The sequence below is a fragment of the Brienomyrus brachyistius genome, chromosome 8, assembly GCF_023856365.1.
Source record: "Brienomyrus brachyistius isolate T26 chromosome 8, BBRACH_0.4, whole genome shotgun sequence".
NCBI lineage: Eukaryota > Metazoa > Chordata > Actinopteri > Osteoglossiformes > Mormyridae > Brienomyrus > Brienomyrus brachyistius.
The window spans coordinates 17,100,272-17,117,277 of NC_064540.1; the positions used below are offsets into that span (position 1 = coordinate 17,100,272).

The window sequence follows — 17,006 nt, forward strand, 5'->3', positions numbered from 1 at the left end:
ATTGGAATCCCAGAGACAACCCCCCCCCCCCCCCCCCCCCCAAATGCATCAGCGACAAGGCATGTTGTATGAAATAAACCCAAAGAGGATAGTCAACTTTCATGAACTTCGGTTTGGATTCACGTGCTGTTCTGTTCATAAGTGGCAAAACTTGTAACAGTTTAAAAATCTGCTTTATTATTATATATTAAACCTTTATTATTATTATTATATATTATCATATGTTAGACCAGATAAACAATAGGGTGTTCGCATAAGGTTGTAACAGCATCTGAATGATGCCCTTAATGCCTTTGGTGGCTATTTGTAGTGGGACTGCTTTGTGGATAGTGTGTGAGTGGGCGTGTGTGGACCTCCAAAGGGGGTGTTTGTCTGGGGAGATGTGTGCAGACGCTTTGGGTGTCATGTGCAGGCCCCCTTTCTCGCTCAGTGCTGACAGCTACAGACTTAGGCCTAAAATGATTATCCTGCAGGGCTGGCTGGCAACCCATCCAGTGAGGAGATAAATCCTGTGAGTTAGAGTGAGGGACCATAGACAACTGGCCGACCTCTCCGATCCGCCGTTAGAGGCCAAGGGTGATCTTCTGTGTGTCTAATGGTACGGCGACCGATCACCAGCAGAACTGAAAGGACTACCACACCGGCGTCCAGTAATAAGATGCCATATATTCTTGGATGAAGGAACCAATCAAAGTCATGATTAGGAGCAGAAGTTCTAATACAAGACGGTATAATTTTTATAGACTATCTAGTGAACCACTTTCATTAACAATGCTATTACTTGTGCAAATCTTGGCATTTCGATGTTGAACCCTGATTTATATTATGTGTGTATTTATAATGATCAATTCGCATTAAGAGGATCATTTATACCTTCAAAATAGTAAAATGGCAATGGAATAAATTTGATTTCAATATCCTACGCTAATCTTTAATTAACCTATAGAAAATAATTAGGAAACTTCAATAACAACAAAAAATAAATAATCGAGTTTAACTATTAGCAAATCCAGTGAAGTCGTTAATTTCTTATCCATTTCTGAAATTGACTTGACCTCATGATGGCAAAAGATTTGCAGCGAGCGGGGAGAGACGCCGCTTTTTCCAGGATGGATATATTTTGCCTCGTGTCTGAGAGACTGGCTCCGAGCTCTAGGGGTGGGCTGTCCCTCTCTGATGGTTTTCCAGTGAGTATTTGTCAGGTCAGACTGTGCACCGCCCGGCGGTCTCCGCTCTCCTCCCCGGGTTATTTATTACCTCCCTTCCCCGGCGGCAGCTCTGCGGCTCCGCGGCGGTTGCCAGCGACTAAGCGGAGGCGGGGGCTCTTCAAGGGAACTTTTCTACTTACGACAAAACTCAACAAAAAATGTTTTCTGCTTCTTTATTTTTACTTTAATAATAATAATAGTAATCACAAAAATAACAATAGGTGTTGTAGTTGTTACCCCTTATAACAAGGGATAGGCCTATTTACAAAGTACTGACATTTATAATAAAATTCCACGTATCTTGCTACTAAGAAGATTAATATTAAATTAAATATATTTTTCACGAAATCCTGTCCTATCTTCAGTGTAGTCCTTTGTCCATTGCCCTTTCAAACAATAGGGAAAAAACATGTGAATGCCGGGCTTATAAAGATAGAAGTGACCTCTCAGAGTTCAGCGGGAACCTCCCGCGTCAAACGTACTGAGGGAGTCCCGTCTCCGGAACACATGAATCACGGGCTCGGTCGGGTCGTGGGTGTAGAGAGAAGGGGTGTCCCCCCCACAGGGGAAACCCAATATGTACAGTGTCACTTTCGCAGTTCTCTCCAAAATAGTAAGCGGCACCTTGAACCTGGCTATTTCCCCAGAGAAATGTTACTGATTATTATTTTAAAAGGAGATATTTGTAGACTAATTTGTAAAAAAAAAAAATGTTTAGATCTCACCTCTGATAAAATCTAGTACTTTCCATTGAGCCCATAATGTAGCAATGAATGGCAACAACGTGAAATGTTAGACATACATTTAGGGGACAGATAATGTATGAAGTGTCGGGTTATTTGTAACTTCTTGTCGTTTTGGCTTGCCCTTTTAGGTAGTATGGGGCCAAAGTAAGCCCTTCCAGTGGCACCCTCTTCGTGTCAATGTACATGTGGACACGATGGGGTATATAGTTTTTACGGACAACACCATTGCACTCAAGAACAACCAGAATGAGTAGCTTGGAATCTGAACAATGTATAAATCGCCATTAAACAATGGACTTTAGCAATGTCACCCTGAAACATTTGCTAGAGGGAACTGGAATAATTGGAAACCTGTTTTGGTCATGTGACGAGCGTTTATTTATATCTCAGCTTATTTCACGGTCATTACTGCTGATGTATAGTTCCGTGTAGCAGCAATACCGGGGAAAGCTAATTAGGTGTTGATTAAGTGAATATATGTTCCTATGTGCGTGGATATGCGAAAATTTCTTTTCTTATTTTCAAGAAAAACAACTTAAGAACAAGACCAACTATTTATTATTTCATAACACCTTATTCTCGATTTTCCGTCATATTGCAAAACATCGCTATCCCACGTGTAGCGCAATGACGGCGTCCGTCGGAGCCCCCCCCCTCCTTCGTCCTTTTCGTGCCAGCAAAGCCAGCGCTGTTTAAATGGGACAAGCGGCGAAGACTGGAAATCTTGTTTGGTCTAGGTTTCTGAACTAAAGCATGACCTCTGAGACACAAATCGGGTTAAAATAGCCCCAAAAATTCTACTTACATAGTAATATTTACAAAAAGCACGTAAAATACGCAAGGTAAAGGAGTTGCTCGTGGGATAAAAAAAATATTGGCAGAAATAACTTTTAAACGTGACTACTGGTAATATGACAACACAAAAAATTGAAATATGGTGTTTCGTTGATGTTAATATTCGAAATGGATAGATGAAATTAAGTGTTTCTCTTTTACTGAAGAGTACCGTAAATCGAGGTTCACGCAACATAAAATTTGATAATCACAATTCAGGAAGAAGCGGTGAGAATAAAATGACGAAAGGGAGGTACCTATGAAATAAAGTCTCTCTTAGACGCAAGTCGATAAAGGATCAATTATTCAAGTATTTTAAGCCCCGGGATGCCCACAGTGGCTGAGTTTTCCGTAAGAGGCCAGGTATTAGTTGTGGGAGTCAGATTAGTTGTGGTGGGCAGGGGAGCAGCGACAGCCGTCATGCGAGCGCCGCTGTGAGCCCAGCAGAGCCACTCCACGCAAGGCTGAGGACTGAATGGAAACCTACTGCTGATCTCCAATGCTGCGCTGCTGTAGAGAGACGCGGGGGATCTACCTTAAACAAAAGTGGCGCGGCTTGGATTTAGGTGCGGAGCAACTCCGAAAAGAGGACGTGCAAGTTAAGTGGAGGGGAACTGCTGAACACTAGTTCACCCACGTCGCGATTTCAGTAACATGCCCGCAATCAAAAAGGAGATACTGGATGGAGATGACATGGCTTTGGCTGCCTTAAATCAACCCGACTACCTGGCCCCTTTAAATAGCAGCGCTCTCCCTGTGGTGACCCCTCATCCGCCGCCTTACGAACAGATTTTCGCCCATCACCGCGCTTACTTGGGGCTACAGGATACAGCGCTGCATCACCAGCACCTCCACCACTTCCCCGAAGACTTAATGCTGGAGAGGTTCTCCTCCATCCCCGATTTCCAACCCTTTTTTGACAACGGGGAACCTTGCATTGAAGTGGAATGTGGAGAAAATAAAGCTCTGCTGTACATCAACAAATTGTGCCAAGGCAGCAAGGGACCTTCGATTAAATACAGGGGAGAGTGGCTCACCCCCAACGAGTTCCAGTTTGTTAGCGGACGGGAGACTGCTAAAGACTGGAAACGTAGTATCAGGCACAAAGGTAAGCCCTAATACCCTGCCCTACTACTTATTATATATCTTATTTATAAAATTCCATGCTCAGATTGCATCCCCCAGCCCCCACCCCCCCCTCCCCGAGGTTGGTGTTGTTATGGAAGTAAAGGGTTACTCAAAGTAACTCCAGTGCGCAGTTTAACACTGAAATGAGACAAAAAAGAAGAGAAAGACAGACGCCAGATTCTACCTTTGGCTACTGACCATAGGGCACACGGACTGGGGTAGCAGATGGAATAAGGTGACATTCGTGCGTAGATCTACATTTTCTGTAACTTAATTTGTATTTACGAAAACCGCCAGAATAACGTAACTAATTCCGAAGCACTTAATATTTAACACGTTAAAGTTCTTCGTGAAAATGCTGAATTGTAGGCTATGAGGCAGTGATTTATATGAACGTTTTCTACAATTAGTTTTGCTAAGGTCGTTTTGTTTATATTTTACTATTGCTAAAATGTTGTATTAGGAATGCTAACAGTAACAATAATACCAACAACAACATCAACAATAATAATAAAAGTTCACAAATCGAGCCGTGGTATATATTCTGCACCGATTTGACATGAACTCACACGAACAAACGAACTTTTACGCATTTTGTGTTTCGACTTTATTCAAGTTAGACTGCACTGGTAAATATCGGTGGGGTTGCCAGAACTCAGGGGAGGGGATGGAAAGGAGAAAGAAAAGCATTCGTTACAATTCTGAGTGTGTTTAATGACTGTGTCTAAATATTTGGTCTAACAATGATGAGGTGACGCATCACGATTCGTTCATGTCTAATTGGGATGTAAAGGCGGGTGCAGTTGAATGGATTATTCATCCATTCATCCTTATTTTGAATGCTTATCCTTGTCAGAGTAATGGGGAACGTAGAGTCTGTCCCAAATAACATAGGGCACAAAATTGGGGTACACCCTGAATGGGATGCCAGCCCATCACAGGGCAGATACACACACAAGCACACACAATCACACACACGCACACGTCTTGGGACTGTGAGAGGAGACAGAAGCTGTGTGACAAAGAGAGAGCTTCATATACACAGAGCAGAGGTGACTTTCAAAATCCCCACCTGAAGGGATCATATAGAACTGCCCACTGCACCATCATGCCCACCTCACACCAGTTTGCTTATTCCAGCTCAGACATTCTTAGTACACAGATTAACTTCATTGACCCAAAGTTATATTTCCGGATTTTAGGAAATAAAGGGAGCATTTTATATTGTAAGAAATCTAGGAATATCTTGGTTTTTGTTTGCTTTAAAATCATTTTTAAGCAATAATTTAAATTGATAGATATGATGTTGAAAAGCACAATATTCCCATTATGAACATCGCAGCCTGCAAGCCTATGCTAAATAATGCAGTGTAAATGTAAATTTCAAGATCTCAGTACATTGTTATTATTTATCAGAGTAATGAATTATTTAAAAAAATTCCCCCCATCCATTCACTTTCCCTTTCTTTTGCAGGAAAAAGTCTGAAGACCCTTATGTCCAAAGGAATTTTACAGGTACATCCCCCAATCTGTGATTGCCCTGGGTGTCGAATTTCGTCTCCAGTGGTAAGAGTACAGTTCAGATTAGTGTTTCAATTGCTCTTTGTGACTTGGGGAGCATTAGGTCTCTTTAAATCTCATTATGGGGGAGCATTTGGTTGAAAATTTTTATGTATGTTTACACAAACGAGAATGTGTATGTTTTTAAAATATATTTTATATGTCAGAGTTGGTGAATGTTTTTGCATTTGCATTTAATTGACAAATGTGTCAGATGAATCTCATCTCTATTGAGGGAAGGTCTTTGTTTGAGAAACAGCTGGTCTGAACGTTTTGGGAAGGCTTCTGATTTTAGTCTTGTAGGTCGGTATGCATGTGAGTATTTATTACAATAAAACATTTATTTGTGTTAATTAATTGACTTAATTGAATAGGTTGCTGACAATTCTCCCAATTTAAACCTTGGATTTAACATATATTGGGAAATGTAAATTAAAATGTAATATTTTTTTATTTATTTAATATTTTTAAAAAGTAGCTTGGATGTTTTAATGGTCTGTCTGTCAAATAATTGTTTGGAACTGAACAAAGCCGATGTTAAGTTTCCTTTGTGCAGGCATGCTCAGTGGATATGTGATTGGGCAACTTGTCTGTTTAGTCAGGTTAATCAAAGAAGGAAGCTATTTTATACCTTAAATCCTGCAACATGAGCTAGACCACGTGATTTTATGACAGATACTTCATACGGCATTGTCTTAATAACGAGGTGATGTTGCATGTACCACAAAGACCTCCTTGATCGTTGACAGCAGTCTGGACCTCTAGTTACACCATCGGGCTTGTAACTAGAAGGCTGCGAGTTAAAACACCTTGAGGTTCACTGCTGCTGTACCATTGACAATGGAGCTCAACCTAAGATGACTATTTAGCTACTCAAATTGGTTACAGTTTTTTATTGCAGGTAGAACTGTCTTCTCATGTAGCGAATATTAAATATGTTGCATTGTGTTTCTGACCTGGCATTGTGCTGGTAATAGGCTGAACTTCTGGCCTTGGAAGGTGGGTGGGTGAGATTTCCCAGCAGGGTGGGGGCCTGTTCCCATTAGAGGCCTTGGCTTGTGGTCCAGGGACTATGTGCTTGTTACAGGGACCCATTTCCTCATGAACGGAGCATTTTCTGTTTTATCTCCGTTGTTCAACCTGGAATGCAAGAAGCTTACTGTGCTGCAGAGCATGGCTGCCTGTTCTTAGTGTTAGTGGAGGTGGTTTAGATATGCTGAATGTATCCAAGTGATGCTGCTCAATACATTAACATGTGGGCTAATTTTTTTTCAAATGAGACTAGGAGAACATTATGTGTATTTCATTCCAGGAAATTGCATCGAACAAGCTATAGTGTTCTGCTTATCTAATGATGACATTAATTAATGGTGATTTTGGTTTGGTTAGACTGAATGCAACAATATTCAGCCCCAGTTAAGTACTAAGGTATGTAGTCATATTTCCTGGGAGCAATGGAGACAAAATAATATATGAATATATATATATAAAATAGGGCGGCATGGTGGTGCAGTGTTTAGCACTGTTGCCTCACACCTCTGGGACCCGGGTTCGAGTCCCCGCCTGGGTCACATGTGTGTGGAGTTTGCATGTTCTCCCCATGTCGTTGTGGGGTTTCCTCCAGGTACTCCGGTTTCCCCCCACAGTCCAAAAACATGCTGAGGCTAATTGGAGTTACTAAATTGCCCGTAGGAGTGCATGTGTGAGTGAATGGTGTGTGAGTGTGCCCTGCGATGGGCTGGCCCCCCATCCTGGGTTGTTCCCTGCCTCGTGCCCATTGCTTCCGGGATAGGCTCCGGACCCCCCGCGACCCAGTAGGATAAGCAGATTGGAAAATGGATGGATGGATGGATATAAAAAATTATATTCATTGACATACAGAGTTTCACGGAGAGGCCCAAAGACGAGGTGAATGTTGAGCTCTTGCATCACAGGTCCTGATGTCACAGGCTAACAGTCTTAGCATCATTGTCAACAATCCAGCGCCTCTCTTGGTGAGTCTGAATCGCTGCACAGTAATTGGCATGAAGACTCAAGGTTACATCTTCACAAAACCAGGAGTATGGAGTTCTGGATAGTTAAAAAACATTCACTGTACCAGATTTGTACGAATGTATTATGCAGTTTTAGGCTTGGATTTTGAGACCAGGCCTAACATGTTGATCTCAGGGAAGAGAAATGTTACGAGCAGCATAGAGGTGGTTCTTCTGTACAAAAGAACCTGAAAACGTTTCTAAGTATAACTTTCGAAATATGACATTGTGTTAGTTTTAAGGTTGGTTTCCATGGTGATCGATGATCCCCATGCTTGTTAAGGATGTGTATTTGTTAAACTTACCTCATTACATTACATTTCTGTTACCTTTGACTGTGACTTAGATAATGATAAGTGGATTCTTTTGTCATGTCATGTTAGGTTGTAGCAATATAAAGTTAATGTGGCAATGAGAGGTTTTTCAGCATTGCTTTGGGGTCAGCGTACCGTGTGAGCTTTAAATGATATGTATTTCAAAAAGAAGGTCAGTTTGTGTCGGTCTGTGTCAGTTATATAAACTGGACCTGAAGAGGTAAGCAGAGGCTTGGTAAATATTCAGCTGCATCACTGATCTTGACTTGGAAGAATCGACTACCGGCTATTTTGCCTTGCCTAGCAGAGTCAGTCAGCAGGTTATATTTGCTCTTTGTTCTGGTTATGAATGTGCCAGTAATGGAGCCTTACATGGAGGTAGCAACACGCTATTCCTTAATATTGCTACATAATACTTATATCTGAAAAAGAGTCCAAGCAGATTGATTGTTGGCCTGTTTGGCCACGATTCCAAATAATTATTTAATTTTTTTTACACTTTATTATAATGGAAAGCAAAGCTGCGTAGTGAAAAAAGCACAAAGTCATTTTTGGCCCCCAGTTCTCCGTGTCTCTCTCTCTCGTTTCTTATCTTCTCACGTTCTCAGTCTTGTTTTGTTTGCTCCTTACTCCTCTCTTCCTCCGGAGGTGCCGTTGCACATAACCCGCCTCCCCCCTCCCTCTCGCCCTCCCTCCCTTCTCTCAGTCTTTCTGTCTTTCTCGCTCTACAGCCCACCACTGGTTTCCTGAGAGGCATGGGGTGCCGGGGGGGGGGGGGGGGGGGGGGGGGTCTGGGGCGACAGCTTGTCTCGCCTGCCTTGGCTTGGCCGTTCTCCCCGCCCCAGGGCAGGGCGGTAGTCAAACATGCTCAGCAGCAATCACAAGACACACTAATATGGCCACTACTAATATATGGCACACGCACACACGCACACACGCACACACGCACACACGCACACACGTGCCCTGGGCCTCGCAAAGCCGGGAGCGTGCCTGAACGTCGCAGGGAGACAGCACACGCACGCATTCCACCTAAAGCACGCGCAAAAACAAAATGCATACATCTTTAAGGAACTATAATTTTTTTTGTACTTCTTTTTGCTGTACATATTTCGGTGTTTATTCATACATATTTCAATGAATAAATGCAGGAGTACTGAAGCATAGCAGCCAAAGAGGGTCAGAAGAGAGAGCAACAGTCATTTTTCAGAACTATGTTAAAGTGTCAAACATGCTTGTTTAAGGGAGGTACGTAACCTCTATGTTAATCTCTGAAGGATGACATGCAATTAGGTCAACAGCTTTTCACACAGCATAAAAACTTGTCATCTTTGACTAACCTATCAAGAAATGCATACACACACATGCATATATATATATATATATATATATATATATATATATATATAATTACATACACACACATATGTGCGTGTATTTATATTTCGCAGAACAAACGAAACTCAGTAGACACACACCAGATATCTGCTTAGCTACACAATTCACCGATGTGATAATGTTCAATGTTTCCCTTCTGTCATTTGCACTGCCTTGTACAACAGGCTTTTCTTGCTACAGAAAGTATATTAATTTTTGAAAAATAGATTTTAATCTAATTTACTAATTTAAAACACAGATTATTCTCCTTTGTATTGTATGATACGCTAGGATCAGAATTATGCTGAATAACGTGATAAGAAAATAAGACAAGATTTTAAAGTCCACACAGCCCTTTAGACTGTAATTCAGTTTCTGTGTTTAATGCCAGTGGAGGAGTATTAAAAATGGCGTCAAAACTCGTATACATAGATAGACACATTTTTATATTTGAATAATCCTGCTACTCTGGTCATTTTCGGTATTTTTAGTGGAGTTGGGGGTGTCTCCGTGTGGCCTGGTTTGGTTCCTGTTACTGATGCTGGACAGGAAGTGTGTACTGCATATGGAACTCACCGCAGTACCTGTCACATGACCATAGCCGGGGCCGAGGATGCTGGGAAACAGAGTGGCAGGTCACTGCCTGGCGGCAGGAGGGCCCTCCTCCCCGGGCACGGCCCCATCAGCGGGCAGGCTGCCCTGCAGTTTGATCCTCTCTCTTTTCTTCCATCATCCTAACAAACTCTCCCAAACTGAGTCTGATGTTGGTCCAGCCATATTTATTCAGCATCCCTAAGGCCATTACTAAGGGTTCTTTATTATTGATATATAAGGATGCATCAGGGTAGTTTGTATTGTAATGCTGCTTTTCCCAGTCGCTGGTCAATAAAGGTCTAGGGTGACTAACAAAATGGCTGCAAACAGTCATAACGTGGAACGATGAGCACATGTGACAGCTTAGAGATTTGAAGGATGCTTTTCAATCATAACGAGAAAGATGTCGATGAAAGCAGGGCTTTTTATGCCTTGCTGCGTCCATGCGGTGCGTCCGTAATAACGGGTGCCTGTCCCTTTAAGCGCGCTCTGTCTGGCCAGTGCGGTCTTCGCTGTCCCCCAGGAGAAATGGGCTTCCTTTGCTCTGTTATTGCAGCGGAACCTGCGGAGGCCGGGAGGAAATTAGACTCTCCTCCGTCTCGTAAATATCTCCCCAAGTCAGGGCTTCCCGCAATGCATGCTAGTTAGGGGAAAATAAACTCTGGGGGATTGGCTAGGGCACTGAATGTGATTTCAGAGTGCTTTTGTCACTTTTCATGTTCTACTGCAGTCATCTGCTAAGACAGGAGGAAGGTAACATGATAAATGTCATTGCATCTGAGTTGATAGACACAGAGTTGAGATACACTAACGCATAGGGAAGTTCTGCTAAGCAAATCTGTTCGTTTTGCCTATTATTTCTCATTTCATGTTTGTCAAGAATGTTCCTGGATTTATTTGCAGCAGTTTCTTTTTCTGTGATTATATGACGTTTGCTGTGGTGCTTTCAGGTTAATAGAAATAAGGCTGTAAGGTAGAGGAGCTCGTACTGTATTACTGAAAAAGAATCTTACTCTTAGTATCGCATGTTAACAGGAAGATCAGACAAACATCAAAACAGAAAGGCCATGAGTTGGTAAATTAACCTTACTGCATGTTGCAAACACCCCTAACAGACATTTTAAGCATGTCGGAGCAGGAAGGGTATAAAATACCGAAGAGAGTATAACTTCCGAGAGAAGTGGTGATGCACTTTTTGTGCTGTCCTGGACAGACAGTGTTGCTAATACAGGTAATTGGTAGAGTACATTAATGATTATAATGGACTCTGATAACGATTATGATGATTCATAATGATTCAGTCCTGGGTGACAGGAGACAAAGTAGACACAAGAGCATAGCAGTTTAGTGTATGTCTGTGTTGCTCTGTACGCCCCGAGTGTGTATTTCCATAGTATCGGTTGGGCGGTTCGTGATCTCTTTTCCCCTCAGCACTGAGGCTGCTGCCATGGAAACAGTGGGAACCTCCCCCTGTTCCTTGGGCCAGTGTACAGGGGTGGGCGCCCTCCAGCTCAGCAGAGCAGACCATTACATCTGTGAATTAGCTCTGAATTAGCTCTGGCAGAGGAAATTAAATAACGGCTAAAAATTCACAGTAGATTGACACCGGCTCTCTCATTCAGAAAGTGCGGGCTGTACGGGCTGCTGCTCCCTCTGATCCCCTACAGCAGCACGCAGACACAAGCAACGTAACATTCTGAAACAAAGAACAACTTAATACTTGCACAATTTATGAAAACAAGGGGTGAGAAAGAGATGAGACGGGATCCACAGTGACGGTGGATGACCTTTATGGGTTTTTATGGGGTTTCTGTTCAGGCAGTGAGAAAGACAGCTATACAGCCATGTGGAATACTGAGGTCTGCACACCAGCTGAACCCAAGCCGTTAGAGCACATTGCGACAGTGGCAGTTTGCCGCAGACGTAACCTCTGACCCTTCCAGTAGGCACTCACTGTTCTGGTTCTTCGCCTTAATTAACATCAGCATCTCAGTCTCTTCACCTTTACATACATTTCAAGATTATAGTAAGTATTATTTCCACCATGCAAATTGTGAACATCTTTAACTTTCTTGTGCAACCCAGTAGTGTTTATTGGTATATAATGTTAAATAGTGAACAGATTCACAAGACAGGCTTTATTATTTAAAAATGTTATGGAACAAACAAAAAAAATGCCCACGACTGTAGTGCACATGCGTAGACTGATTACATCATTGTGTATATTTTCGAATATGCTGTTTTAAGCAAAAAAAATGAATCAAATAATATTCGAAGTATGCCATATCCTATCTCAGGCTGAGAGAAACAAAGTGCCAGAATTAGTTTTGAAAGCTTGAGCCGGTGATAAGCCATTCAGCCCCTGTGCCAGGTTCCCTTTCGGAGGAAATAGATTTCTGTGATTACTCAATCAGAGAAAAATGCTTCCCCATATATCTGAAACACGCAGCATTTTCATCAGTCCTTTAGTCGTTTTCAATACAGTCATAAACATTAACATGACTTATTGTTATATTAGATAATATGATGGTTATAAAAACATTGACACACAATGCCTGTGGTGTTTCCCTCCGTTTGTTTTGTTTGAGCGCGAGACCCGAATTGTTAGCCGCCCATAGACTTTAGCTCCCAGTCCAGCCCTAGATAGAGGAGGATTCACTGAGGGAGAGCAGCCTTATTGTGCTACGAAAGGCAGGGCATGGTAGAACGGAGTGGAGTGTGGCCTGCCTGTATTTCACAGCAGGACAGAGTAGAGCGCGATGTGCCTGTGCTCACACGGCACTGCGGAGTGGAGTGCGGCCTGCCTGTACTTATGTGGCCTGCTTGTGTCTTCGCGGCAATGCAAAGTGGAGTGCTGCCTGCCTGTATTTACGTAGCAGGACAGAGTAGAGCGCGGCCTGCCTTTGTTTATGTGGCAGGATGAAGTGGAGCACTGCCTGCCAATGTCTTCGTGGCCTGCTTGTGTTTCCACGACAATGCAAAGTGGAGTGCGGCCTGCCCGTATTTACGTGGCAGGACAGAGTAGAACGCGGCCTGCCTTTGTTTATGTGGCAGGATGGAGTGGAGCACGGCCTGCCTACGTCTACGTGGACTTCTTGTTTTTCCACGATAATGCGAAGTTGAGTGCGGCCTGCCCGTATTTACGTGGCAGGAGAGTTTACATCGTGGCCTGTCTGTGATTATGTGGCAGGATGGAGTGGAGCACGGCCTGCCTATGTCTGCGTGGCCTGCTTGTGTTTCCGCGACAATGTGAAGTGGAGTACGGGCGGCCTGCCCGTATTTACGTGGCAGAAGAGAGTACAGCGTCGCCTGCCTGTGTTTACGCGGCACTACGGAGTGGAGCATGGTCTACCTATGTGCACATGGCCTGCCTATGTTTACACGACCTGCCTGTGTTTAAATAGAGCGTGGCCTTCCTGCATTTACATGACAGAACAGAGTGAAGCATGGCCTGCCTGTGTTTACATGGCCTGCCTGTGTTTACATGGCCTGCCTGTGTTTACGTGGCAATGCAAAGTGGGGCGTAGCCTGCCTGTGTCTATGTGGCGGAAAGGAGCGGAGCGAGGTGTGCCTGTGTTTAAGCAGCATGGCGGCAGGGCAGAGTGGAGCACAGCCTGTCTGTGTTTACATGGCAGGGCTGAGTGGACTGTGACCTGCCTATGTTTACGTGGCCTGCCTATGTTTACACGGCAGGATGAAGCAGAGCGCGGCGTGCCTGTGTTTACGTGGCAGGACAGACTGGAGCGCAGCCTGTCTGTGTTTAACAGCAGGACGGAGTGGAGCTTGCCTGTGTTTATGCATCAGTATGGACTGGAGCGCGGCCTGCCTATGTTTACAAGGCAGGATGAAGCAGAGCGCGGCGTGCCTGTGTTTACGTGGCAGGACAGACTGGAGCGCGGCCTGCAGGTGTTTATGCAGCAGGATGGAGTGGAGCGTGGCCTGCCTGTGTTTATGTGGCCTGCCTGTGTTTATATGGTAGAATGAAGCAGAGCACAGCGTGCCTGTTTTTACGCGGCAGGGTGAAGTGGAGCGCGGCCTGCCTGTGTTTACGCGGCAGGACAGAGTGGAGCGCGGCCTGCCTGTGTTTACGAGGCCTGCCTATGTTTACATGGCAGTCCCCAACACAGAGCGTTTTCAACTGCTGGTATTTTGGACGTGTTTCCCTAACATTTTCTCTTTGTACCATATATGTTGGATTAGAGATTAACCCTGACATGCTGTATTTGTGCTCTTGAAACAGGGAAACAGTTATACTGACTCTCTCCCTCTCTCTCTCTCTCTCTCTCTCTCTCTCTCTCTCTCTCTCTCTCACACACACACACACACACACACACACACACACATACACAGGTTTTATGGGAAGAACCCTAACCACATCTATGACAACCTTAACCCCTATCCAGCTCTAACCTTGACCATAAGTAACCAAACAAAGTAAACGGCTATTTGGCTGTGATTGCAGCCACAGATTTTTTTTATGAAATTGATAATTGGGGACATTTGGTCCCCATAATGTAATATATAAATCACACACACACACACACACAGCTGCTTTGTACCCCATAATGCTGGGCCGAAAGGCCAGGGCTGCAGATACAGGATAATTGTCAGCGCTTACATGAAGGGTGTTGATTTAGCCGTTTGGCTCTAAGCTCTGGCAGAGGCAGTGAGGTATTTATCTTTTTTAATGTGACGCGCCAGTGAGGCCAGCCAGGGTGGCAGTGCCCCCCACTCCCCCCGACCCCAGAAACTCGCTCCAAGTCTGTCTCACCCGGCAGCCCGCCCACACACTCGCACACAGAGGTTATGCCAGGCGGCTGCGTGATTCATTAGGCATGCATCACTGGGGGGAGTTAAGGGGCGGCCCCTGCAGGGACTATGCAGCTACAGGAATGTCACTGCTGGCGACTGCGAGGTGTGTGTCTGTGTGTGTGTCTCTGTGGGTCTGTGTGTGTACCTGTGTGCGTTTTTGTGTGTGGGTCTGTGTGTGTATGTTTGTGTGTCTGTGTGTGTATGTCTGTGTGTCTCTGTGTGTCTGTCTGGGTGCCTGTGTGTCTGTCTGTGTGTGTGTACGTCTGTGTGTGTGTATCCGTGTATATGTTTGTGTGTGTGGCGGTGTGTGTTTCTGTGTGTGTCTGTGTGTGTATGTCTGTGTGTGTGTGTGTATGTCTGTGTGTGTATCCGTGTATATGTTTGTGTGTGTGGCGGTGTGTGTTTCTGTGTGTGTCTGTGTGTGTATGTCTGTCTGTGTGTGTGTATGTCTGTGTGTGTATCCGTGTATGTGTTTCTGTGTGTTTCTGTGTGTATCTGTGTGTATGCATCTGGCTGAAATTTTCCATGTTGTGTATGACATTTTAAGTACTTCCGAGACCAAATATCAACGTACTTAATTTTTGTGTGTAGGAGTGTATATGTGTGTGTTTATGAGTGTGCAAACGATTTTAAATCTACGTTAGAGTGCTTGCTATTTGCATTCTGTATGTACACACACGTCCTGCTAAATCCAGTGCTTATGCATTTGTTTATTCAATATACCACAGTTTGAAAAATGGGTAAAATATTTACCCTTTTTCTTGAACTTAACGGCGCACATTTAAATATTTGTTCAGGAGGACATTGGTTAATCATATATGCCTGGGTAATTAAATATTGTAGCAGGAATGAAGAGCTCCATTAAATCTGAAGTGGGAGGGTGGCGCAGAATCGGCTCTGCCTTTGGTACTCCGGACTGAACATGCAGAGGCCATTGGCTGATTCCTGTGGTCATGTGCCATCTGCTTGAATTAGTGCCGGCAGTAAAATGCCCGAGTTATGAAAAGTTACCTGGATACAAATGCCTCTGCATTTTGGTCTTACTGAATTGTTCATTGTGGTACCTTGGGCATATAGAGAGTTTTCAGGCACCAGTTCTTGCTTATATAGAATTTTTGGAGTAGTTCCTGTGGTGCTTCCAGGTGGTATCGTGGCTACAGCACTGGACTTCAAAGTTGTGGTCTAGCAGGTACACATGCAGGTGAATGCGTGCGAACTGTATGCTAGATAGATAAAATGCTTTATAATGAAAAGTAAGTCTATTCTTTGCATTTAGGACTTAAACGTAAGAATAAGGCTTCTTGCGCGTTAGCTCTGGCTATCAAGGCCGGCCGGCTGAGTACAGGATTGCATTCTCAGCATGCGCCTGACAGCGTTTGATAAGATCGAAACGGCATCAAAGCAGAGCTGAATTGCTCATAACCACAAACTGTAATTTACAATGATGTTATAATGTTTTGTTCCATTATATTATTATGTTATGTATATTTATTTAGAAAATTCAGTTTTAAGCCATATTAAATAGCGTCATTTTGGCCAGCAGATCATAAACAAGTGTGCAGTTTTTACATCACAGTATTTCCGTTTGGGATGTTTCAAACCGTACAGCCCTACTTCTATGAAGCCATTATATACCCCGATGGAGGGCTCACGTTAAGTATAGTACAATCTTGTTTCTTCTGTTAAAGCTATCCATCCAAACTGAGTGTTGTTTTTGACTGTAATTAACGGGAATGCCGACACAGAAGACTTTCAATTATAAAAAAACAAGTCAGACATCAAGATGTCCGTGTTCAGACTCAGGACATTAGTTTGTGTCATTCTGGGCTAAATAATAACTGATATCATGAGCTGACGGGTACAAACGCACACTGTCTATCCGGTCTGAAGCAGGGGAGTTCTAAGTGCGTGCCTCTGTCATTCATGACAGTGCTGGCATGGAGAACAGTTATACATGTGTCTGTTTAAATATAGCCCGGCTTGCAGCTCGCAGACATTCAGGGTGGGAGGGTCGAGTCATCAAAGAGAACTTTGCTGGAAATTTCGAGCTATTTTTGTCGGCGAGGTCCTCAGATGGTCGTCCACACGTGGCGCCTGGTGGCGAGGCGTCTCCGCTCCGCGCCGTACGCGCGTGGCAGGGGCACGGGTGCATGTGCGTGGGTGTGAAGTGCTTTTAGCGGCATCGCTCGGCTTGGGCACCCTTAGCAGAGGAGGCAAGGGAGATGCTGCGGGTGCAGGGGCGGAAGGGGGCTGATAAGCCTGTGTGGTGCTGCTAGGTGCCAGGATGGTGGCTGATTTTGTGGTCATGCAGGTAGCTTTTCCCTCACCACAGAGCTTATCATTCCCCCCTCTGGCTGATGGTGTGATTGGCCCTGTGTGCTACACATGGGGCCAAACGGG

General features: G+C 44.1%; 1 protein-coding gene across 3 annotated transcripts in view; it reads left to right on the forward strand.

Annotated features, from left to right (window-relative positions):
• The first annotated feature begins 2,676 nt into the window (after positions 1-2,676).
• LOC125747953 (sterile alpha motif domain-containing protein 11-like) overlaps positions 2,677-17,006 on the forward strand; it is a 50,832-nt gene continuing 36,502 nt past the window's right edge. The window contains exons 1-2 of one of the 3 annotated variants that reach the window (XM_049023647.1): positions 2,677-3,896; positions 5,391-5,482. In XM_049023647.1, coding sequence (XP_048879604.1) covers positions 3,443-3,896; positions 5,391-5,482 — 546 coding nt within the window. In that variant the 5' untranslated portion in view covers positions 2,677-3,442. Of the gene's footprint in view, positions 3,897-4,040; positions 4,152-5,390; positions 5,483-17,006 lie in introns of those variants that run through there. The other 2 variants (XM_049023648.1, XM_049023649.1) reach the window with 2 other exon arrangements.